This window comes from Eublepharis macularius, chromosome 8 (assembly GCF_028583425.1).
Source record: "Eublepharis macularius isolate TG4126 chromosome 8, MPM_Emac_v1.0, whole genome shotgun sequence".
NCBI lineage: Eukaryota > Metazoa > Chordata > Lepidosauria > Squamata > Eublepharidae > Eublepharis > Eublepharis macularius.
Window position 1 is genome coordinate 55,282,077 of NC_072797.1, and position 24,928 is coordinate 55,307,004.

The 24,928-nt window shown below is 44.9% G+C and overlaps 1 protein-coding gene across 3 annotated transcripts in view; it reads left to right on the plus strand.

Annotated features, from left to right (window-relative positions):
* The first annotated feature begins 808 nt into the window (after positions 1–808).
* The window catches only part of FAM81B (family with sequence similarity 81 member B), a 62,965-nt gene continuing 38,845 nt past the window's right edge, over positions 809–24,928 (plus strand). The window contains exons 1-3 of one of the 3 annotated variants that reach the window (XM_054986869.1): positions 809–847; positions 3,953–4,015; positions 17,580–17,838. In XM_054986869.1, the coding sequence (XP_054842844.1) occupies positions 3,975–4,015; positions 17,580–17,838 (300 nt within the window). In that variant the 5' untranslated portion in view covers positions 809–847; positions 3,953–3,974. Of the gene's footprint in view, positions 958–3,952; positions 4,016–17,579; positions 17,839–24,928 lie in introns of all 3 variants that reach the window. The other 2 variants (XM_054986868.1, XM_054986867.1) reach the window with 2 other exon arrangements.

Below are 24,928 nucleotides of genomic sequence, written 5' to 3' on the forward strand. Positions count from 1 at the left end.
GTTCCACAGCTGACCAATCAGAGAGAGGGAGGTACAAGCAGGCAGGAGCCTGCTAGCCACACAGGAAAGCCAGGCCCCACAGGGAGTCTGGCAGCCCTAGTGAGCTTTTAGGGAAAGACTGGGAGGTGCATTTTACCTCAGGACACATTCAATGACTCCCAATAGCAACTGCATACTGTTTACAATGTGGGGGGTGAGGACCAATCAGGCTGCATACTCAAATGACCTCTATGTTCCAACTGTCTCGGGGGGGGGGGAGATGAGGGTGTGGAATGTTGTGAGCCCCAGTCAGCCCACATATGCAAATGACCTTGAAAGGCTGGCCAAATCAGGGAAGAGTGGCCAAGCTGGCAATGGGCAGGAGTGCAAGCAAGCAGTAGCCTGCCAGCCACACAGGGAAGCTGTATCCCTTTGGGAAAACACATTTTACCCCTTTTTGCTCCCTTAGGAGGCAAATTTCTTAAAATACCTTCTTAGTGGGGGTTTGATACCATGAAAGGGATGTTCTCCCCAAATATCATGTTTCTAGGTCCAGGGGTTTGGGCTGGGCATTGATGAGTCAGTCAGGACATTTGTCTTTATATAAACAGATGATGACTTCTGCACTGGATAACTGTATATTCTCTTCCTGTGAGGCAAATGAGGGCTATAGAAGGTAAAACTGTAGGCTACAGATTTTAAAATCAATAAATGTTAAATCCTTATTTGAATATGAAACACACAGCCCTCAGTTCTCCAGCACACTTCCCAGTCTGCAAATATGCATTCTGGTTGCTTGGAGACAGATGTAAACAAAAGTATCTTGCTGACAGAATGCAATGTGTTGTGGAAGCGTTTGATGAAAAAGGTCAGTCTTGCAGAAGTTTCCTGTTCTGATTTTCATCCAAAAAGAAGACCTACCAGCTTCCCCAAGAAGGTTATGGCCAGGTATTTGAAGCAAACTGCCAGGCAAACCTAGTAAGACAACACATTATTATAACAGGAATTAATATTTAGCTCAGTGCAGACTTGAAGGTTTTTATAGCCAGTAGCATTTGCCATTCACTGTGGGACCAAGAACATTCACTGGACTGTTTAAAAGCGTTTAGAAAGAGATAAATCAGACTGTATGTAAAATGCTTGCTTTATTATCCTCAGGCACAGCTTTTTAGTGAATAAATATAGTCATTATGGTAATCCATCTCTAGGAAACTCCTAATTTTTTTTGTATTACCTTGGCATAACAAAATCACAATATTTAATTACATTGATAGAATATGTTGCATTGCTTTTGCTTGTTTTAACGAAATTATAGTCTTCCACATTAGTATAATGTCTGTGATTTTGTTCCAGTTTCATAGTTGTAATAAACTGCAGTTTTCAATCCATTTCCCACATGAAAATTTACAGCATTATTCTGTTGATGAACTGACTGCAGCTTCTTTTAGTGGAAAAAAGAGAAGAGTGCATGAACAACAGTGACAACTGTATCACGATCAGATAAAAAGATAAAATTCTGTACAGTTGCTCCTGTCAAATGGCCTTGCTGATCATATTAAATCTCAAATGCCCACTCAAAATCTCAAATGTTTCTTATTAAAATCAAAAAGCTACACTTTATTGTCAGCCAGATTATTACTGATATTTTGGATAAATAGCTTATTCTTTAATTTGTCTGAATGGCTGAGAAAAGTTGGCAGATAGCATTAATGACCAATTTAACATGCTTATTGGACAGGAAAGCCTTGACTTGGGTAACCCAGGCTAGCCTGATTTTATCAGATCTTGGAAGCTAAGCAGGGTTGGTCCTGGTTAATACTTGGATAGACGACCACCAAGGAAGTCTAGGGTTGCTACCCAGAGGCAGGCAATGGCAAACCATCTCTGAAGTCTCTTGCCTTGAAAACCCTGTGGGGTTGCCATAATTTGGCTGTGACTCAAAGGCAAAAAAACAAGAGCAGGAGGAGGGATGAGAAAATACGTTCAACCAGTTCCTCCTTTAATATACTATTGAAATAGATTACTATGTAGCAGTAGAAGCTATGATATATTACTACTCTTGAGTATGATTTATCAATTGTTACTGCTTTAGTATTATTTTTTAATTTTTCCATAATATAATATTGGAAAATATAGACATGTTATAGAGAATGCAGCTTCAAGAGCACTTCTGTTACTCACAATGCCAAGTTTCCACATAATAACTGCAAATATGGTGTGGTGCTGTCAGTTCTCAGGAACACAAAACCAAAATAGTATTGAAACAAATGATCAGCAAATGCTCAGTTTCTTTTCATTGAGATCTCCAATGCCATGAATGCAAATAAGGATGCTAGTCAAAGTCCCATTAAATAGCACACTTATATTCTTTTAGGGAGAGTTGTGCCCATTAATAACAAACATTTGCACATGGCTGATAGGATGGCAAAAATCCAAAGGACATTATTATAGCCCAACAATAAATTGTCCTTTCGAAATATGCCCCATTGAGACCTCTAAATCTACATATTTCATTACGTCCTCTTCTACTGTGCAGACAAACAAGGAACTAGAACTCATAGAAGTAATAGGGTTAAAAGAGCATAGCTGACCACCTTCCAACAAGAGGCAGACATCACCCTAAACTCTAATCCAAATGCTATAAGTTAAAGATCATTTTAATAATATGCATTTTAGCATTTTTCAGGAAATTGATTTAATTCTTACTTACTTTAGACCTATTTTTATTTCTATTTGGCATTATGACTAATAGTAGTTAGTTATTTAATTGCAGTATGCTAGGCAGGCACTAATTTCTATTTATTTGATATATATATTTAAATTTATCCTACCTTCCATCAGGATGCTTTCCAATTGGAGATGACTTCCAGCAAAAAGCATTTAAAACCACAAGTATACCTTAAAGCCATCTAACTAAAAATACGTACCATAGTAGTAGCACTACTGGTTGTATCTTAAAACCAGCAACACCAAATCCAGAGCAAAACCCGAAACAAGCCCCCGCCCCCAAAGCCTGAACAAACAGACAACTTAGCCTGGTGTCTGAAGATTTGGACAGAAAGGGGAATCTAAAGGCAGGTAACAAATGAGCTTGTGTGAAGAAGAAAAAAGCAAGAACAAAAGGGAATTCGGAAATGACCAAGGATATATAGGAGCAGATAAATGTAATGAGCAGGTTACTGGAGTTGATCCTGAAAACCAGAAAAAGCCTGAACATGGACTGTCCTCGGCAAGGGGAGGGGGTGCTACGATCATAGCAGTAGGAGAGAAAAATACTTTTAGCAAGAGCATTCTTATGTCAAAGAATTAACAGCAGTTACTTCAGAGTTATAATAACACATAAACAGATTGCACTGAGCAAATATGATGAAAGGAAGAAGAAGCCATTGTATTATTCTTTAAGACATAATTTCAGCCTTTAATCTGCTAACATTACAGTATGGGAGGGGAAAAGTAAAGGTAAGAAAAAGCTGAAGTAGGTATTGAAGACATGGGACCACTGAGGCCTTTCAGTCAGGCTGTTAATCTCATCAATGCAACAGCTATCAATTTTCTACTCTCCTGATTTCATTTATCTGTTCTAAACTTCCCTAAAATATTTTTATGTGAGAGAAGATTTCTCTGATACCATATTAATGGAAGTAAGAGCTGATCTACAAGTTCAGAAAAAACACATACTAACTATCCTTGATATCATAGCCCATTCAAGCCCAATCTCATCAGATCTCAGAAGCTAAGCAGGGTTGGCCTTGGTTGGGATGGGAGACCTGCAAAGAAGACGAGAGCTGCAGAGACAGGCAATGACAAACCATTTCTGTTAATCTCATGCCATGAAAACTCCACTAGGGGATTTCCATAAATCAGCTATGACTTGATAGCACTCTCCACCTCCACTCCATTCAGTAAAGTTAATGCAGATTGCAACTGATTTGATCAGCAGATGTTTAATCATGTTTTCTGGTTCTTGTTATAGATAATCCTTACTTCAAATAAAGATGTCAAAAGAGAACGCTAGAGAGGGGAAGTACCTGGACAAGTAAGTCAGTTGTTACTTAATTTATTTACATTATTTATAATGTGCCTTTATCACTGAGACTCAAGGTGCATTACACAGTGTGAGTCAGTACAGTCAATTTCAAAGATATTCCAATACACATGTAATAGCGTATATTCATGCACATTTGTAAAGATTTAAAACCAGCAGAAATCCAATACAGAGTTGAAGAAATGCTGAAACAGAGCATGAGTAATTCTAACATATTAAACAGCATAGGATCTACTCAGTAGGATCATACTTATAGCAATTACAGTAAAGTCTATTAGATGTGCAGCAATAGCAGTCAAGCCTATAGTCACTCCCTGTCCCTTTACTAATGCATCTCATTGAGACAGCTTCCTTATATTACTGCCCTCCCATCTGAATAAAAAGCCCTCTTGAATAACTCAACTTTGCATGGTTTATGGAAAGCCAGGAGAATGGGAGCTTTCCTAATATCTTCAGACAGGCCATTCTATGAGGTGGGGCCCCCCTCAAAGAATGCACTTGTACGAGCAGCTGTTGATTTTGCCTGTGTGCAAGGTGGCACCTCCAGAAGGCCCTTTTCAAATGAGCAAAGCTGGTGGAACACAAGGAGAGAGGTGGTCCCATAGATATGCTGGATCCAGGCCTATCTTAATTATCACAAGGCATCATTTATCTGTTAGGTGGACCTGCCTTTGTGTTGATGGCCACCATTACTAAGTGATGTTGTGTCAAAGCAGGAATCTGGACAGACATTGCATCATTTGTTATGATCTATGAAATTTGGTCCTCACACTAGGAGCAACCCAAAGTAGAACAGCTGTAAAAGAAAGCAAATGACCGTGAAACATGACTCAGCTGCATAAACACTAGAACCTTTCCAGAATACTGTGTTTTTTAAATGTTTGTATTAATCAATACATTGCAAAATCTTTGTAACAAATCTAATATAGGCATCCTGACTTAATGTTTGAGGTTTATTTTGGCTGTCTGAGAAATCTGAACAGAAATAACAGCATGTGGCAAGATGGCCTTGCAAACTCCTGGTTCCACACCTTGTGAATGAGGAGGTTACTCAGCCAATCTGGTTCTCCAGCCTCCAGACCCCGACAGGGCTCCTCTCCTTCCACACTTCTCTCTCAGGGTCTTGGCACCACCAGCAAACCAATTTCAAGAGATTTGTTGCAGCCTAATGATGTTAATAAGAGATGGGCACTTCAAATCTTTATGCTGCATTCATTATCTTGGTTTCAGTGTTTGGGAATCAAAACCATGTACTCATGGTTGCTTACTTGAGCTAAGATGGACTCCTACCTTCTCCTGGAGGTGTGTAAAATGGCCTTTGCCTACCTTCTTCCTCCTCCAGCAGACTATCCTGTCTGCCAAAAGAGTCCACTCGTGGCCTTCCAAGTATCTATGGCTTTAGCTGCCCATTATCCTCCTCTGGCTGGAATTATCTGCATTTTTACGGCATGGAATAGCTCTGCCCTAGAGAAGTGAGTCATACCTTCTTCTTTTTTCCATACCTCCTGTTGACCAGATAAAGAGTCCGTTATGGCCACTGAATCTGCAGAGTACACACTCAAGAATTATTCTTTGGGGCTGCAAACTTTGGCACTAATAGTGGAGTGGAGGGCATTTAACCACAAATCACACTACCCCCCCCCCCAAAAAAACCCCTATATCTGATTAAAATCTGAAATGTTGAAATAGAAAAGCCACTTCTATACTTTTTTAAACAACTACTAAAAAGCATCGGGATACAGCTACAGATGGATCATAGTGTGATTTTGGTGAATATTAGTGGGTACAAGAGAAGCAGATGGAGCTAAGCTAAAGTACATTTTCAGAATTTTTCTTAGGAGAGTGCTTCTCAGGATGCAAGTTCATTGCTAGAGGTTATCATTTGCATTCTCCTCAGACACACATTTCACAAGACCAAGACATATAAATTATTTATGACTTATCCTTGTTGTGTGTATGGAGTCATGCAACTACTCACTTGGATAGATGCTCTTTCGTGTCTGCTGAGGAATCAAATTGGGGGGAAAGAGCAGTGAGGATATGGCATACTTTGAAAACAAGACAGTATTAGACCAGCCTGGCTGCACTGAGGTCACTGTGTTTATGATATCAAGAAAGTTTTGACCTGCAAAAAACAGCTTACTTTTGGCAGATGTTCACTTGTTTGCACTTATCCACTACCATGCTAGTAGGAAAGCAAGAAATACACATCTATATCAATGCTCTTGAAAACTTGTCCCTCAGACTTCATGAATAGGTTAGAACAAATCATACATTTGCAAATTCAGTTCATATTTGTAGTCCAGTTGACTACAAAACTACAACTGTGACAGACGGTTTCAAGTTCTGCCCTCCAGGACACTCAGCCAATCACTTTCAAATATGAGCGGGAATGTTGACAAGAAAAAAGGTAGGTTAACTACAGGCCATCTGACAGCGTTGAGAGTTGTTGGCTTTCCATCAGAGACTTTAGGTATTTTGAAGATAGAGTGTGGGTGGGAGGGAAGGTGGCATGGTAAAGCCCAATCTCATCAGAACTCAGAAGCTAAGCAGGGTCAGTACTACTTGGATGGGCAACCACCAAGGAAGACTTTGCAGAGGGAAAGCAATGGAAAACCACCTCTGCTACTTGACAGCCCATTGCTAGGGTTGCCATAAGCCAATTGCAACTTGAAGGCATGTGCACGCATGCACACATGCACAGAAAGAGAGAGAGAGACAGAGAGGGTTTGGGTACTCTCCTTGTCAAAAACAGTTAAATGCCTTCATGTTCCATGTTATAAATCTGCATCTGTCAAAAAGAAACCTGCTTTCTAACTATTAGGTTTTCTCTGGCTCCAGCTATCTAGTAACTTTGTTACTGTAATACTGAGAAGGCTGGAGAAAAGAAAACAAAGAAACAACCAAGCCACACATTCCAATGAAACAAACCTGTTTCATAGTTGTTTTTATCAAATCTACTGTATGGTTCCTTCAAGCCTATAGTCCCCTCATAATGGGCCAAGTGAATTCCGGGTGGCACCCTGAGTTCAGGCATTGCCCTCATTGAGGGCTAAAAGACTAACAGTGAAATCCTAAGCAGAGTTACTCTAGTCTAAGTTCATTGAAATCAATGGGCTTAGACTGGAGTAACTCTTCTTAGGATTTCACTATAAGTGGTCTCAAAAGCCTCAATTATAAAAATAAAAGTATGGGGGGGAAGCTTGTAGAGTGTGGAATTGAAGTCCCTAGTTTCTAGGTCTGGTGACAGGTTGTAGTCACAAACTACCTCTTACACATATGGATGAATTAACATCACAAATAAATTAGCCTCATGGCAAATCTGCTTTCAGGAGAAACAATGACAGGTCATGCTCTGATTATTTCGCTCTCTAGCGATTAATATCTTGGCACTCTGGAGTTCTATGTATTCCGTTCCATATGGGATTCAGCAGGGGTCATTTCGTAGAAAAAGCGCTGGAGGAACTCATGAGCATAACTCATTAGCATATGCCACGCCCCTTGCCATCACCGGAAGTGTGTCATTTGCATAACTGATTTGCATATGTCACACCCCCTGACATCACCTATCCTGGCTGTTTTGGACCCAATCCTGGCCATTCAGGGCCAAAATTAGGCCCAAAATGTCAAAAAGGGGCTGAAAATGGCTGAAAAGGGGCTCCAAATGGTCAGGATCGGGCTGCTGCTGAGTGGGAGAGTGATCCACCACCCATCAGAGTCCCAATCCGGGCCATTTCAGCCCCAATCCAGGCCAAAACGGGCCCAAAATGGCCAAGAGTCAGGTGGGCAGGGCTACCTGACATGTGACCTCTATGGGGAACTACATTCCCCCTCAAAATGAGCCCTGGGATTCAGAATAAAGCCCGTGACACAGTAATGCAATTTGGCACTGTTTCTGTCAGCTTGGAATTATGCAGATGGACAGACTTGTCTGAATAAAAGATGCATTTTATGTGTGCTACTAGCTTTAATTTTTTCAGTGAAAGATACAGACATGCATTTTTACAAATGTTTAATAATGTTCTGTTGTTAAACTACTGGACCAGGTGAATTATTATAGGGTTTAGTACTATTTGCTTATATGTCTTTTCTGAGTCTGTTCAGGTCTGTGGGAGTGGTGGGCTAGGGCTCTAGTCCCTCCCTCCCTCTGGTGCCAAGGCTGCTACCCGGCCCTGGGGTCAAGCTCAGTGGGCACCTCAGCTGAGGGCTCACATTGATTATTATTAATCAGTGCCTGATTGGGTCCGGTCTGTGGGAGTGGTGGGCTAGGGCTCTAGTCCCTCCCTCCCTCTGGTGCCAGGGCTGCTGCCAGGCCCTGGGGCCAAGCTCAGTCGGCACCACGATGGAGGGCACACAGAGTCATCTCCTTTCCTGTCCTCCTTAATTCTAGTTTGGTGGCACAATGAGTCTTCCTGTTGTGTTGGCCGCCAAGGGTGGTTGTGGGGTGAAGTGCAATGGCAGTCCTCCTGGTTCAGTTGTGGAAAGCAGTATTGGGTGCGGCTCGGGGGATGCAGAGAGTCCTCCCGCTCCCTCCAATTCACCTGTGTGGGCTGTGGAGGAGGCCCAAGAGGTCTTTGCGCAGGGGGGAATCTCTCTCAACATTTTGAGGAGGGGTGGGCGGGCGATGGATTCCTGGAGGAATGGTATGTGTGTTATGAAAGATCCCTCCCGTCCCCATCCCAAACTCTCGGTGGTGTCCCCGCCTGCAGTCCACCCCTCACCCCGTTGTCCGTGTCCAGCCCCACAGCGCAGCCTGTAACCGTTCATCCTCCTTCTCCGAGACAGTTAGCTATCAACGTATCAACGCCTCTGTATGGAGGCACTTTCGGGCCCTTCCTGATGACCCCCGTGTGGTGCGGTGCCATGCCTGTGATGTCCTGGTGCGCAGGGGCAAAAACCCGAAGCACCTGTCTTTGACAGCCGTGACTCGGCATCTGAAGAGGCACCACCAGAGCCTGTCTCCCTCCTCACCCAGTGAAACATCCATTGGGGGGAGAAAGGGGGCCACCAGCTTTTCTGAGCGGGGGTCGGTGGGAGGGTCACTTTGCCCTGAGGGTGATGCTGGTAGGAGCAGAGTGCTCCGGCAGGACGTGCTCGCGGTTGTCCCCTCGGCGTCTGGGACAGTGCCGCTTGGAACCTTGAGGCTGATGGCTCAGGAGGCGGCTGCCGTCGCACTGTTCCTTAGTGGGACCCTCAGGTGAGGACCTGCAGTGGCTGGGGGATCAGGCCCCCAGTCCGAATGACACGCCATCTCCCTCCCACTCCGGGAATTCCAGCACGCTCCTCTTTGGCCTGGCGGTTGCGGGGGGATCTTCCCACTTACCCCCCACATGACAGGTCCTCTCCCTCCCATCCTTTCCGGCAAGGCAGGAAGGTGGGTACTGTTGGCTGCTGCCGCCACACTGTTCCTCGGTGGGACCCTCGGGTGAGGACCCGCAGTTGCTGAGGGATCTTCCCCTCCCCCTCCTCATGATGACATGTCCTCTCCCTCCCATCCTTTCTGGCAAGGCAGGAAGGTGGGTTCTGTCGGCTGCTGTTGAAATTTTCCTTAGTGGGACCCCGAGGTGAGGACCCGCAGTTGCTGGGAGATCAGGCCCCCCTCCGAATGTCATGTCCTCTCCCACCCACACCAGGAATACCAGCGTGCTCCTCCTTGGCCTGGCCGGTGGGCACATGGGGGGGTGCCACCGGCAAGCGGCCAGACCTCCCGCCTCCCCGTGCCTGCCAGGTCCGGCGGCTGCCACCAGTACCCACCTTCCTACATAGCTGGGAATACCAGCGCGCTCCTTTTTGGCCTGGCAGGCGGGCACATGGGGGGTGCTGCCAGCAAGCAGCCAGACCTCCTGCCCCCTGAGGGAAGGCGGCTCATCACCACCTCCCCGTGCCTGCCAGGCCCAGCGGCCGCCGTCAGCACCCACCTTCTGTACACTGGGCCAACATCAACCAGTTGCTCTAATTTCCTGTGTTAGCCCTATAGGAGACAAGACTAGGAAGTGACACTTAACAGAAAAGAAAGATGCTGTCCTCACATTCCTATCTGCCTAATCCTTGCTGCCCCCTGTATGGTAGGGTCTTCTCTTCATTCTTTGTACACCAGATGTTGCTACTTCCAATACCCCTTCTCAAGGTCTAGTGTCCACAAGATTCATCTTTTCACATAGACTTTCAAACTTCTCTTTGGCAAGTGGCTTTGTGAGGACATCTGCAATAATTTCTTCTGTAGGACAATACTGTAACTCAACAAGCCCTTCTTCTTGCATGTGACACTTTATGTCTATGTGTTTAGTTCCTGATCTGATCCTTTCCGTCTTTGCAAGCTTTATGCATACCTTATTATCTGCAAAGAGTTGTTTATGGGGTATTGTTTATTTATCTTCCATCAATTGTAGGATCCACTTGAGTTCTTGGCATGCTTCTGCTGCTAATATGTATTCAGTTTCAGTAGATGATGTCACTACAAGTTTTTGTTTTCTGCTTGCCCAGCTGACTGCTCCTCTGCCATAGAAGAATATTTGTCCACTGGTGAACTTTCTATCTATAGTGTCTTCTGCCCAATCAGCATCCATGTAACCCACTAGCCTGGGATTATCGCTTGCTGGCAACTTGAGCTTCAGCTGTGCAGTGCCTCCAAGGTATTTCGCTAGGCTCTTCACTACAGTCATTCACACCTGGTCGTGCACTTTTCCTGCATAGTATTCCCACTGCTGCAGGAATGTCAGGTGCTTATGTATAACATTTTCCAATCACTTCTCTGTACATTTTGATGTTTCTTAGAGGTTCAGTGATTCCATCTTGTTTCAGGAAGTCTGTTTCCATAGGAGTATTTGTTGGTCTACCTTCCTTCATGTTCATATAGTCCAGGAAGTCTATAATCGTCTGTCTTTGATTAAGAAGATAGCTTTCATCTTCCTGTTGCTCTATTTGTTTCACAAGATAAAAACTGTTATTTCCTAGGTGTTTTACCTCTACTTCTTGATTCATATACTGAACTATTTCATCACAGTCCTGTCCATCTTCATAACAAATTAACAGGTTGTCAACATAAATCAGAATAAAAGGCCATTTGTTGTCTCTGTTTCTTAAATACAGACAGCGTTCTGCCCCACCTTGTTTGAATCCTTCCTTGATGAGGATTTGGTTCAGTTTCTGGTTCCAGACTCTTTCAGCCTACTTCAGCCCATAAATGCTCTTTTGAAGTTTGCACAACTGTTCAAATCCTGGAGGCTGGTCCATGTGCACATCTTCTTTCAGCTCTCCTTGTAGAAAAGCAGTCTTCACATCCAGATGCTCTACATGTATCTTTCTTGCCACTGCTATGCTCAGAAGTGTTCTTACTGAAGTGTATTTCACTACTTGTGCAAAGGTCTCATAATAGTCTTCTCCATCCGTTTGAGAGTATCCCTTTGCAACTAGTCTGGCCTTGTACCTTTGTATTTCCCTTTCTGCATCATGCTTGGTCTTGAAGATCCCTTTCCATCCTATTGTCCTTTTCCTGGTTCTGTCCTTTTCCTGGTCCATGTCCTTTTCCTGGTCCATGTCCGATTCTTGATCGTGGATTCAGTTTCTTCTTCTGCAGCTTTTCTCCATTTTTCTGCTTCTCTTGCTGGCATTCCTTCTATATCTTCCCAGCTAGAAGATTCTGGTACAGCTTCTGTTCTTGCCAAATAGGAAAGCCTTCCCGGCAGTATTCCTTTGTTTGGATTGGTTGAACATCTGATGCATTGTTCAGCATCCCCCTTCTCCTTCTGTAGGTTCAGTGGGTGTTTCATGTGTGTCAGATATCTCACACAGTTCCACTGTTTCTGGTTGCTGTGTTTCATTAGTTTCTCTTGGTGTAGATTCTCTGATGTCTACTTTTTCCTTCTTGTTTGGTTTCTCCCTTTCATCAATGTAGACCACATTGCAGATCTTGACCATTTCTGTTTCTGGATTGAGGATTCTGTATCCTTTGCACCCCAGTGCATATCCAACAAATATGCCTTCTTGTGCTCTGAGATCCATCTTGGTCCATTTCTCTTTAGGAATATAAGTGTAGGCTTTTGATCCAAATACTCTTCAGTGATGTACACTGGGTTTGCGGTCATGCCTCAGCTAAAATGGTGTGCTACTTGCACCTTTTGTAGGCAATATGGTTTGCAGGTAGGTAACAGTATTGATAGCTTCTCCCCAGTATTTTTCAGGTAACCCTGCCTCATGGAGCATACTTCTGCACATTTCAGTGAGAGAGCGATTTTCTTTCTGCGATTCCATTGTTTTCTGGTGTATATGGGACTGTGACATGATGCTCTATTCCTTCTGCTGCTAGGAGTCTTTAATGAGGATTTTACATGCTCTTCCCAGACCTGCTTAGCTGTTCGCATATTTATCACCCTTAATAGCTGACAATCTCTTAGAGCTGAAATAAGATCTTGCCTTTTTGTATTTTGATCCCAAATGGCTTGTTGCTCTGCTCCATCAGCTGGTCTCACCATCTGAGTGATGTCCCAAAGATCCCTCTCAATCAGATAGGTCACTCCAAATCTGGTAATTATCATTTCCTAGTCTATCTATCCAGGGGGCGTGCTGTGCACCCTGATCGAGGGGGTTGCCATCTTTGTTCTCTGCCATGCATCTAGCCCTGTTGGTACCAAAGAAAGCTTCAGGCATTTGTATGCCTCAGTATGTGCACTCTGGAGCCCATTAACCCTGCTGGCAGAGTGCCAAAAATACAGCGATAGTTACACAGTACTGGTTTAAAGTGTAAAAAAGAGTTTATTTAGGAACTACATTTCTAATAGTAAAGAGGAGTGATAGAGATGGCGGCTGACTATCTAGCCACTTAGGAGAGTGTTCAGAGAGTGGAGAGTGTTCAGAGAGTGGGGAGAAAAGGAGGATATTTCCCCTGTTAAGCCCAAGAGGAGACAAGACAAGGAAGTGACACTTAACAGAAAAGAAAGGTGCTGTGACTGTCCTCACATTCCTATCTGACTAATCCTTGCTGCCCTCTGTATGGTAGGGTCTTCTTCTTTTCATTCTTTGTACACAAGACATTGCTACTTCCAGCATCATGATCCCCTCCAAAACATTGTTGGTGGTTGAAATGGACCCCTCCTCTCTTTGTCACTACTGGAAGAGCTGGCTAGATCTTATTCCAGATGTCGCACCCTGTTTGAAAGATATCCTTGCCTCCACATCTAGAGGCAGGATAGGATCCACCAGAATTCTCTCAATTTATTCTGTACTTTGCCGGATAGCTGAAATATAGCCCACTTGGCTAATGCTTCATCTCTGATTCGCCTGACAAATCCTAAAGATGCAGGAGTGAGGCTTCCTTCTGTTGTAAATTGGAGTGGGGTTGCTTAATGCATTGAGCTTGTTTTGTGCCACTTGATGGTCAATCTGATTTTTCCCTCCTGTGGAACTAATTACAACCAAGATAATCTTGGGAAGGGGGAGAAGAGGTACTTGGGAGAAGGGAAGGATGAATAGTCAGTTGTTTGGCAGGGGGGAACCCCCCCTGATTTTTGCAGGGCCCAACTTGTATAAAACTAATCACCAGACTACAAGAATTCTTGATTAAGCAATTTTGAACTCTGATTTTCATGTTCATTGTGTAAGTTCATGCTGCCTGATCTCTAGATCTTAACAGTGTATTTAATTTTTTCCTTCTCAATCTGTTCATATTCAATCTTTTTCTTCATTATGAAAAGCAAAAACAATTTGCCTATACCATAATGAATATTGCGGCTGAAACACACTTGCTTCTGTACAGATTATGAAAAGTAAATGTATACCGTACCACTAACAGTAAATCATTGAACAATGGAAGTGCCACAGAAATAGATGTGCCATATAATAGCCCCAGTTGGGTTTTTAAAAAGTTGTAATTCATACTTTTTATGACATAAGCCTTCCCAAGATAAATAACAACAACAACAACATTCGATTTATATACCGTCCTTCAGAACAACTTAATGCCCACTCAGAGTGGTTTACAAGGTATGTTATTATTATCCCTACAACAAAGACCCTGTGAGGTGGGTGGGGCTGAGAGAGCTCCAGAGAGCTGTGACTAGCCCAGGGTCACCGAGCTGGCTCCAAGTGGAGAAGTGAGGAATCAAACCCAGCTCTCCAGATTAGACTCCCGTGCTCTTAACCACCACACCAAACTGGCTCTCATACTCATACTCAGGAAATAGTAATAGTACCCTGCCATTCCACAGGCAGGGTACTATTACTACAAATTATCTGGCATGAACAGAGGGTTATCTCACCTGTCTATAAGATGGCAGTGCAAGTAGATCTTGTTCCAAAGAGTGCAATTGCATACTGAGAGAGATGATCTTGTAGATATGTGTGTGTGTCCTGGGTCATAAACTATTTATTTTACAAAATTTATACCCCACCTTTCTGCCCTCATAAGGACCAACAATGTGGCTAACAAATTTAAAATGTACATCTTAAAACTATTTAAACACAACAAAACACAGCATTAAAACTAGAGCTAAAATAATACAGAAACATAAAAACAATTATTAAAACATTGTGCAGGAAGGAGGGATCACTCCAAAATATAAAATTTTCACCTATTAGTGAAGATGGCAACAGAAGGGGGAGGGATGAGTCTCTCTGGGGAAATAGTTCCAGAGTTTTGATCCCATGATCAAGAAGGCCCTCTCTCATATTGCCACCTGCCTAATCTCAGAATGTGAGGGCATCTGAAGCAGGGAGTAGGTGGTCCTTTAGGTATAGGGCTCTACAAGTCAACACCAGCACTTTGATTTGTGCCTGGAAACATATTGGGGCCAAGACTGGAGTAGTATGGTCCCTATGACCCACTCCATTCACCATTCTGGTTGCAGCATTCTGCACCAATTGAAGTTTCTAGACACTTTTCAAGAAAAGCCCCTTGTCGATCATATTGCTGTAATCTAATCTAGTTGTGACTAGAGCATGTACCACAGTGGCCAGATATTTCCTTCCCAGGAAAGGTCATGGCTACCTAATCAGGTGAAGCTGATAAAGGCACTCCTGGCTATAGGTACCACCTGGTTATCCAGAAGTAGGCCTGGGTCCAAGAGCATCCCCAGACTACAGATATGTTCCTTCAATAGGACTGCAACCATGTCCAGAACTTGGAAGGCATAAGCTTATGCCATTTTAACAATGGCATAATGTTACAGCTAGTTCCAGATAACAAATGACCAGGTGCATTCTGAGCCCACTGCAGCTTCTAACTAGTCTTCAAGGGTAGCTCAATATTAATTTGACATAGTCTAGCCATGAAGTTATTCAGTGTGGACAGATTGGCTAAGTACAACCAAGAAGAGAATTTTCTCATGAGGTGAAGATGGTAAAAAGCTCTTTTTGCCATCAGCCATATGAACCCACTTTTCCATCAGAACAGCAGAAGCCACTAAGTCAGATAAAGTCAGTTTTACCTCATCAAAAGTAGCAAGAAACTCTGACCAACACTACCTCCACCTTGTCTGGATTCAGCTGCAAATTGTTTACCCATAGCCTCTTGACCACAGCTAATAGACATTGGCTCAGGACAACATGATGATTGTGCTTTTCCACTTTAAATTTCACTTCCTCACTTCTTCACAGAAATGAGCTGTCTCATAAAAAAATAATATCTTCACCATTCTTTGGGCTATCACAGCAGCTGTTTCTAAATGGGTTTGCCTAATAGACAAAGTGCTCCACTTGAAGGGCTTAGATGCCTGTTAAGATTAAGACATGCTATATATAGTCATCATTTGGCTCTGGAAGAAAATATTAATTCCAAAATTGACAGAGCTTTCAATTTAAACAGACACTGGTTTTCTAAATTAGAGTCTCAAAGGGAAGCAAATCTTATATCCAGTTTCTACTTTGAACTTGGACTGATGTGATAGCTGCCACAAACGAAGTAAAAGATACACTGTCGATTTATAAAATGTTGGTTCATTTTAATATATCCAAATTTAAATTGCTCCTTAGATAGCTGATAGTGGAAAAATTATGTGGGAAAGTGAAATATATCATCAGGTCAATTTTTAGCCTGATAAGATTTTTTAGTTACCATAGAGAGATATCACAAATCTAATATCTGATCAAGTTTCTGGGGTATATTTGTCTTCTCTCCTCTACTAATACCTATTCCTTCTATTCCACAGACCTGTCTTTATATGACTTTGCAGGAACATTAGTCCATATTTCTGGCAAGTATACCTACACAAAGTATAGAGCTGGATAACCATAAAATGAAGCAAAAAAATGTCTCCTTTCTTAAGAGATGTTTAAGTAACTCAACTGCATAATAAAACTGTAGAAAGGTAGAATAAGCCTCAGCTAGTTTAACCTAGATCTCAGATTACTGATATGCATAGATGTAACAAGTTTCATTTCGATAAGGCCACAGTAGGTCTACTCATAATGTCCCTGATTGTTTCAGTACAATTCAGTAGTATCTGGCAAATCCATTTCCATAATGATGGGAGCTTTTTGCATCTCTCAATAGACACATCCAGCGATCTTTAAGCATGAAAACTAAGAAGTATAACAATTTGTCAGGGTAGATTGAAGTCATTAACCAAAGTCCTACCTAGAGTGTAATGGAGTATGCAGAATGCAATTTTATACCTCCCCTTCCCACTGAATTCCACTGAGCCCTCCTCTACCCCAAAATTCTGCTCCTGGAAGTCAAAGGACCCTCATCAGCTGAAGGAAGGAGGCAAAGTGGGGGCCTGAAGTAGGAGGGGACAAATTGTCAAAAATTGATCCACCACCCCCATTGGGATCCCATTTTCCCAGTGGGGGCGAGCAAGCTCTGAAGGCCTTCCTTGTTGCGCTGGGAATGATGTCATTTCCAGTGCGACAAGGAAGCTAAGGCCCCCACATAGGGCCAATTTTTATCAAATATTTTCTAACAGGGTCCCAAATAAGAGATGTTATGGAGGCCATAGCTTACACACTACCAGCTCTTTAAATCTAAGCTTGTGCCCCTCCTTCTTGATTATGAGAGGTTGGTTGGGGTTTAAAAAAAACTAAAGGAGAGGCCAGAGTGTTGGAGTGGAATTCTTCAGTCCAGTGGGCAGTTGTCTCAGAATTCTCCATCAGGTCTCCTCTTCCCCTTCATAGCCACCACACATGGAAACAACGCTAGACTCTCTAGTCCCACAGGGGTTAATTCTGTCTGAATAAGGAAAGCACCATATAATGTTACACAAGGTGGTTTTGTGCAGTTCATTCCCATATTTTCTGCCTCAACTATTATCACTTTTTATCACTGTGTGCCTGCAACTATATTCTTATTATCTTTGACACAACAACAACAGTTATTTATTTTACATGTTGCTGAAAACTGTGAATTTTGCTTACTTTTGAAATGGTGAACTGGTTAATAAAATCTTGCCAGGGCAGTTTTATGTAGTTGTTTGTCATATAATAGTAGTATGTGCAATATAATCAAGGGGAAAAGGAATTATTACCTCAGTATGTATTATTTTACCTTGTCATAATTGTATGTAAAGTAATAAATATATGACTTAATTTGAAGATCTTTTACCTCATGTTGTTAATTGTTGGACAGGAGTCAGGACCCATTTTTCCTGCCTACAATTCCTAATGTTTCTGGAAGCAGAGTGAATTCCCTTGAAGACAGAATGTCCAATCAGGAAAAGACCACAGCTGTTCTTCTGGATCAAGCCTTTCGAATAAAAGATGGCATTGTTTCTTACCTTCAGGGAAATAAAGGTTTTCAGCAAGAAGAGGCAGTAGCACACCAGCTACTGGAGAACCACATACAAATTATCACAAGCATAGTTAAAAAGATGAGCCATGACATTGAGGTAACTTCACATTTTTGTTTATCATTAATGGCAATTTGTTAAACCTCTAGTTTATCCAGTAGCTTTGTATTTTTCAGCTGTAGATAGGGTTACTTAACATTAAGTTACTTATAAAATATATGTCTTCATTCTACCCAGGAGGTAGAAGTCTAGCTAGCTTGCTGCTTTAACTCCCAAATGCAAAATACCTCAGGTTAGCCTCACCATTAAGACAAGGGAAGGCATGAAAGGAAGGATTTTTGGCATGTAATAGATGTGTATGCAGCTCCAAATTATAGTGACCCACCCCAGCCCCAAATTATGATGAGCACTTGGAATCTGCGTTAGAATCACCCAGGTCTTTAAAGGAGTCTCTGGTAAACCTGAAAAACTGCTGTACCAGAAGAAAGAAGCCTGAAAAACTTAAAGCCGTTCATGTACAGAGTAATATGATAAAACTGTAATTTTCATGACTTTAAACATCATGAGATTTAGAATGTTGCAGAGCTGGAAAAAGTACAGTAGATGTAGATGGTATTGAAGCACCTTTCCTACAACCAAGTATTGGTGTCTGGGGTCTGAACCTCAGCCCCCGGCCTTGCCGGGAGGAAGCAAGGGGAGGCAGCCGGGAGTCAGCTGCCCTGCCACTCCAGCCAGCAACCAGGGCCAGAACCTGCCTACAGGGGAAGGGGCAGAAGGCCAAAGCCTCAGAGGGCTGGAAGGGGCAGGGAGAGACCAGCTAGTCCCACCCTCCAGGGGGAGGATAGGGGGCTAAACAGACCAGAGGGAAAGGGCAAAGGCAGGGGGAATAGGGACCCAGCAGCGGCCCAAACAGAGCCCTTAACAGCCAAGGAGGAGAAGCAGCCACAACAGCCCAGAACCATGCCCCAGCTAGAGGACAGTAACCTAGCTCAGGAGATGCTAAGAGCCAAGCCCCTCCAGGTGGAGTTGCTGGAGGCACTCTGTGGGAAGAGCTGGGCAGCCAGCCAAGGGGCCACAGCTGGGCCTGCCTTCAGCAATCAGCTCAGCCAGAGAGGCCTGGCAGCCAGCCAACGAGACACAGCTGTTGCTGACCCAGGCAGCCCAGCCAGCTACCCCAGCTGCAGCAGCTTGAGACAGCCCAGGCCAATGCTGGGAGACCAAGGAGGGGTGTGGCCTGGCAGGCAGGGCCTGCAAGGAGGGTGGGGCAGTGAAAGGAAGCCCTATAAAGGTTGGCTGGGAAGAGCCCTGAGGTGGTGGGTTTGAGGAGGAGTGATGGTGTGGAGTAGAGCAATGTGAGAGCAGAGGCTTGGAGGAGAGTTCTTGGAGGAAGGAATGGCGGAGACTGCAGAGGGTGAGCAGACCAGGTTGAGCAGGCCAGTGAGTGGACTGAGAGGGAGTCTGGGTGAGGTATACTGCCCCTCCTTCCACAGAGCAGGGTCCTGCAGCATCCCTGGCACCCCTCTGATGTCAGGGCAGGCCCGGCTGATGCCCCGCCCAGCAGCAGCGATGGTGAGCACTGACATTGGTTGGTATGTGGATGTAGATGGTATTGAAGCATTTTACCTACAACCAAGATATAGATGGTATTGAAGCAGCTTTCCTGTGAAGAAAGGCTGGAGAATCAGGGACTTTTTGGTTTAGAAAACGAGAGCTAAGGGGGAGACATGGCAGAGGTTTATACAATTATGCATAGGGTAGAGAAAGTGGATAGAGAAAGCATCTTCTGTCTCTCCCATAATATTAGGGCCACCCAATGAAGTTATTGGAAAATAGACAAAAGGAAATACTTCTTTATTCAATGAGTAATTAAACTGTGGAATTCACTGTTAGTGGAGGTAGTGACGAACATGAAGATAGATGGTCTTAAGACATATTCATGGAGGAGAGGTCCATCAGTGGCTACTAGCCATAGTGAATAAAGGCAACCTTCACAGAGAGGCAGGAGGAGAATGCCATCAAATCATAGTTGAATTATGGCAACCCTTGGTGGGGTTTTCATGGCAAGAGACTATCAGAGGTGGGTTGCCATTGCCTGCCTCTGCAACCCTGATCTTCCTTGGAGGTCTCCCTCCAATTATTAACTAAGGCAGACACTGCTTAGCTTCTGAGATCTTCGGAGATCGGTCTTGCCTGGGCTATCCAGGTCAACAAACCTCTAAATACGTTGGCAGACAACAGGAAAGGAGGGTCTCTACTTCTATGCCTTGTTTCCAGGGAAACTGGTTGGCTGCTGTGTGAAACGATATGCTGGACTAGAAGGACCACTGGTCTGATCCAACAGACTTTACTGATACTTTTATGTTCATGATTACTATGTATAGTAATCGTTCTCCTTGATGTGCTAGTTTATTATGTACAGGGGGGGTTATGGGGGGAGCATTAAAAATATCTCCATACACATATACCTGCAATCTATTTTCTCTTGCTCAGTATGCAGAACCGGACAGCTAGGAGGCAGTTATTTTTCAGTAAAAATGCATGGGTGGGCATCTGTAAATGAAGAGAACCATGCATGAAAATTCTGATTAAAAGCCCCACCCTAATAATGAAAAGTTTCCTGGCTCAGAACTGTTTTTCCATCTACCCTCATTGCATGAGAATATGACATAAGAGCAATGAATAATTTGGATCTTGGCAAAACTGGTCACCAGGGAGAATCAAGTTAACAGCCCTGCTCTCAGAGCTATAACCACTATATTGATGGAAGCATTAAATGATACCCAGCATGAGAAAGCAAATGGAGGCAAGTCATAAAGTTGCTATGGACTTCTCTGCTTAGGAAACAGCAGGATAACCCAGTCAACACAGTATATAGAAAACCATGAAGCCCATTAACAGGACAGACAACTTCTAATAGGATTTTAAAGTCAGAGAAGAAACATCATAATTAAAAATAATTTAAAGTGTACTTAACATTCAGTTATATTCATGCAGTAACAATCAGCTACTTAAAACAAAGTTGGATATAGCTAAGGGGACACAGGTCTCTGCATTTTTATGCTCCTGTGAATTCTGAGAATTTAGACTTTTCACTAAATATTAGTCTTTAGATGAGCCAGCAGTGTAACATGCATCACAAATGGCATCAGCAGTGGGGGCTTATAGGATCCCAAGCAGGAACTGTTGAGCTCACAAATTTGGTTAAGGGCTATACAGATCTGGATTTTCCTGTGTCTATCTCCTGGAATTTTACTGTTAATCTTTAGTATCATATTTTTCTTATTAAGATAAATATATGAACAAAGTTTGGATGGACCTACAGTGTCCTACCAGAACAGAAAAAAATTCTAAGAAACGTTACTGTAAGGTTTGTCTTTCCTTCTTTCATGCCATTTAAATCCATCCTTCTTCATTTAAACCACAACAAAATATTCATTTGTACCTATTCCACCATCTTCTTTTTGTTCTTTTCCGATGACACAGGCAAACCTAGTTCATGCATATGTCGTGAGACCTATTGGTTTTCCAGGAATAAGATGATTAGGTCTTGGGAACCTTCCCACTGCCCCCACACTCTCAAGAACCCTGAATCAGGACAGCAAAAGTGAAATAAGTAAACAGACTTAAAAGTGTGGACACTGCTCAGACAGACTAGCCCCAGGGCTTTAAAGTGGATGCATGCATGTGCCTAGGTTTTGTATCTCTCTAAACCCACCAGTGAATCTAAGAAGGCTGTTCCTCATTGTGACGTATAGGAATTACGCTGGGGCACATAAAACAGGCTAACCAACAGTCCATTTCTTACAGCACAATTCTCAGCCCCAGCATGGTGCAAGTAGCCACACACCAGCATAACTGTAGTGCCACCAGTCTGCTTCCTAAGAATTTTGGCAGAACAGCTGAGCTGGTGCCCAAGCCCAGCAAGGTGCAGCTGCTGCTGGAAGTGTCTGCTCCGCTGTTCCCATGGCAATCCCACCAGCATCCGCCAATGGCTGTGCCACCCCCATGATAGGCACATTTAGTGGCAAGCAACAGTACAGCCAGTGACTGGACCACAATCCTCGCTGCCCACCAACACCTCCATTTCCCTCACCTGCCGGGTAGCAGGCAGACGAGGACCACACACACCCTATGGTCATGGCACCCACATCGGGGTACCTGGCCAGGGCTGGCTACTCAGTCAAGTGGCAGGCAGGGTACGTGACCCTCCTTGAAGGTGCAGCCGGCAGTATGGGGGGGGCCTGTAGCAACTGCCCCACCGGAAGGGAGGGACTTGCCATGGGGCCTGGCTGGGGTGGCCTTGGGGGCCACCATGGGAGCGATTGGTGGGCATGACCCCCTGAAGGATGGGGAGGGAGCTGTAGCCCACCGGGGGGCAAGCCTAGCAAGGCGCAGCTAGGAGAGAATGCTCCCCAGTTGCCCTGGCAATGCCAGCAGAATCCACCAATTGCAGGGCGGCTGCAGTTGATAGTGCTGTGAGTAGCAGGGAATGGCATGGCCAGTCTGTGGGCTCGACTGAGTTCATCATTGCCAACTACTAATGCAACTCCCCTGGCGTGCAGAGAGTGGGTATACAGGGCAGAAAGACCCCCTTGATCAAGCTTGTTGTGCCTTGAGAGGAACACTACCCCGTGTGGGAGAGTTACCTAAAGGTGCAGACAGGGTGCCCACCCACTCACTCACTCACACAACCCAATTTCTGAGAAGGACCATGCTGGCAGCTGAAGCTCCACTTGCTTGTAAACTCTCTCCCCCCCACCCCCGCTGCTGCCTCTTTGAGAAACATGCACCCCCTCCTTGAAAAGATAGACCAGAAAGGCAGCGGGACACACTGAGGGTTGCACTTGCAGCCCCCCGGCACTCAGGACCCCCCCCCCAAGTCTCAGAGAGGCTGTTATTTAGAAGAAAGCAGGGAGTGGGTTCTGAAATGAATGACAAGAATGCTCATTGGAAACAATGGGAGAGGCTGGAAGGCCCATTAGATATGATGGGAGCCACAAATGCCCATCAACATGCAGTGGCTCCATTGAAATACATCGCTGCATTGAAAAGATGCAAGGAGAATGTGGGGTGGACCTTAAGAGCCATGCACTGGTGCTGGAATGACAGCCCCCAGAGTGGACTGATGGCCTCCAGGATCAAAGAAATTGTTCTGAAGGCCATCATCTCATCCCCAGCACAAGATTCCCGAGGCCCATCCCTGCCTCTGCAAACAGAAAAAGGGAGAGTGGTCTGGCTGTGCAGGAAAGAAGCCCCAGAGATCCCAGGATGCCACTCCACCTCTTCCCGCTCCCAGCATCAACCTTGTCCCCACATGCAGTAGTCTTCTGCCTGGCTTATCAGATGCTGTTGGAGAATGAGAGTCTTCCATGGTGCCCTCCTGCAAGACACACACAGGAAACACTCCAAGTCCCACCTTACTGTTTGAAGGGGGGAGGGAATCTGGGTGGGGCTCCAAGGTGCCACTGGACCCCTGCTCTTGTTGGCAGCAGAGCCACACAAAGGCACAGAGGCACCTGGAGTCTCTTCAGGGCCACCCTATCCATACCAGCCCAGAGCCAGAGACCACCCTGTGGGATGTGTGAAAGAGCAAACCTACAAAGAAGCGAAGGTGGGGAACTACGATCTTCTGCATGCAAGCAAACAGACAGGGAGGAAGTTGTTGTTCAACATATACTTTATTGAACTGCAAAAAGTGAAGGGGATGTCTGGATATTGCCAAGTCCTCTTGCCTGGGAAGGGAACTGAGCCTGTTTGCACAGCAGTCGGAGCTACAAGATCCATTCCTCATGTTACCTTCTCAGGAACAAGGTGGAAATGAGGGCTGCCTGGGGAACCACTCCTGGGGCTGGGCTCAAATGGCAGTTGAAGAGGATCACTGTGGGCTGGATCAGCCATGCTCCTTGGCCTCCCTGATGGGTCATGGCAAGGGCTTTTTTTTTTAGCCAGAATGTGGTGGAATGCAGTTCCAGCACCTCTCGAAAGTAATCATGTGTCTGGTAGCCCCGCCTCCTGATCCCATTTCCTCCATGTGCACAACCCAAGGCATCTGGCTGTTTCATGGCACACTGAGCCTCAGTGACAGTGAAACAGGAGTGGGCCCCGCACCCCAGACACATGTGTGACAAGGGGCTTGGCCTCGCACAAATCACAGCTCAGTCTACCACATCCTGGGAGGGTGTCCATGGTTACAGGCAGCAGCGGTGGCTCCCTTGTTACAGATGCTGCCAGCAACCAGATGATGGATGCCCCTCTGGTGAGAATGTACTCATCTGCAGCTGGATGTTCTGCTCATGTGGCTGCTTGCAAGTCTGATACTGTGAGGGAAACAGTCAAGGAGTTGTGTGCCAGCTATCGAAAAGAAGTTATGAAAGCGAGTACTCATTAACCGCAACCCTTGGCTGTGCTCTCTCCTCTGCCTGAGGGGGGAACCCAGCTGAAGGATTGTGAATGGAGCCCCAGCATGGGCTGCTAGGAGCTCTTCCTGCCAACGGCTGTGTCAAGCATGGCTCCTTGGGCGGCTGCCTCTGTAGCAGGCATGGACTGCGTCAGTTCGTGGGCAGGGGCTGTGCTCCCTTCAGTAAGCTTCAGCCACAGTTGCTAGCATTAGGGGGGCATGGGTGAGGGACACCGATGTGAACAAGCAAGCGGGGCAGTGGACTCTTCAGCTCCTCAACCCGCCCCCCCGCCAAGCCAGGACTCAGGAGATGGGAAACCTGTAAGGTAACTTGGGTGAAAGTTGTTAGTGAGCCATTCTGGACTTAGCTCTCCTTCCATGTGTGAGTGCAAAGTATACCCTGATTTTTGCAAAGTTCCCCCTCTTGCCCTGCCACCTTGGCACTCTCTCCTGTATCACACTCTGTCTCCATGGCACAGGGCTCTTGGGCAGAGCCTCCAGCCACATCCCTACTTACCTGGGTTACTGGGTGCCCTGGCTGGAGATTATGTAGAGTGGGCAAAGGACTGATTGGATGCTGAGGAGGGGGCTCGACCACTGTAGGGGTGAGTGGATTGGTCTCTGTGGTAGTAGGTATGCTATGCTCTGCTGGGCTGCTTAGGTGGGGACGGCCATAGGGGACAGTTGACCTTTTTCATACAGTGAGCACCTATGGGCTATGCTGTTGTTTTTCATGGTGTAACTTTCCACTGCTGCTGGGAGCACCCCTGGGCCTGAAACGGCTTAGGGAGT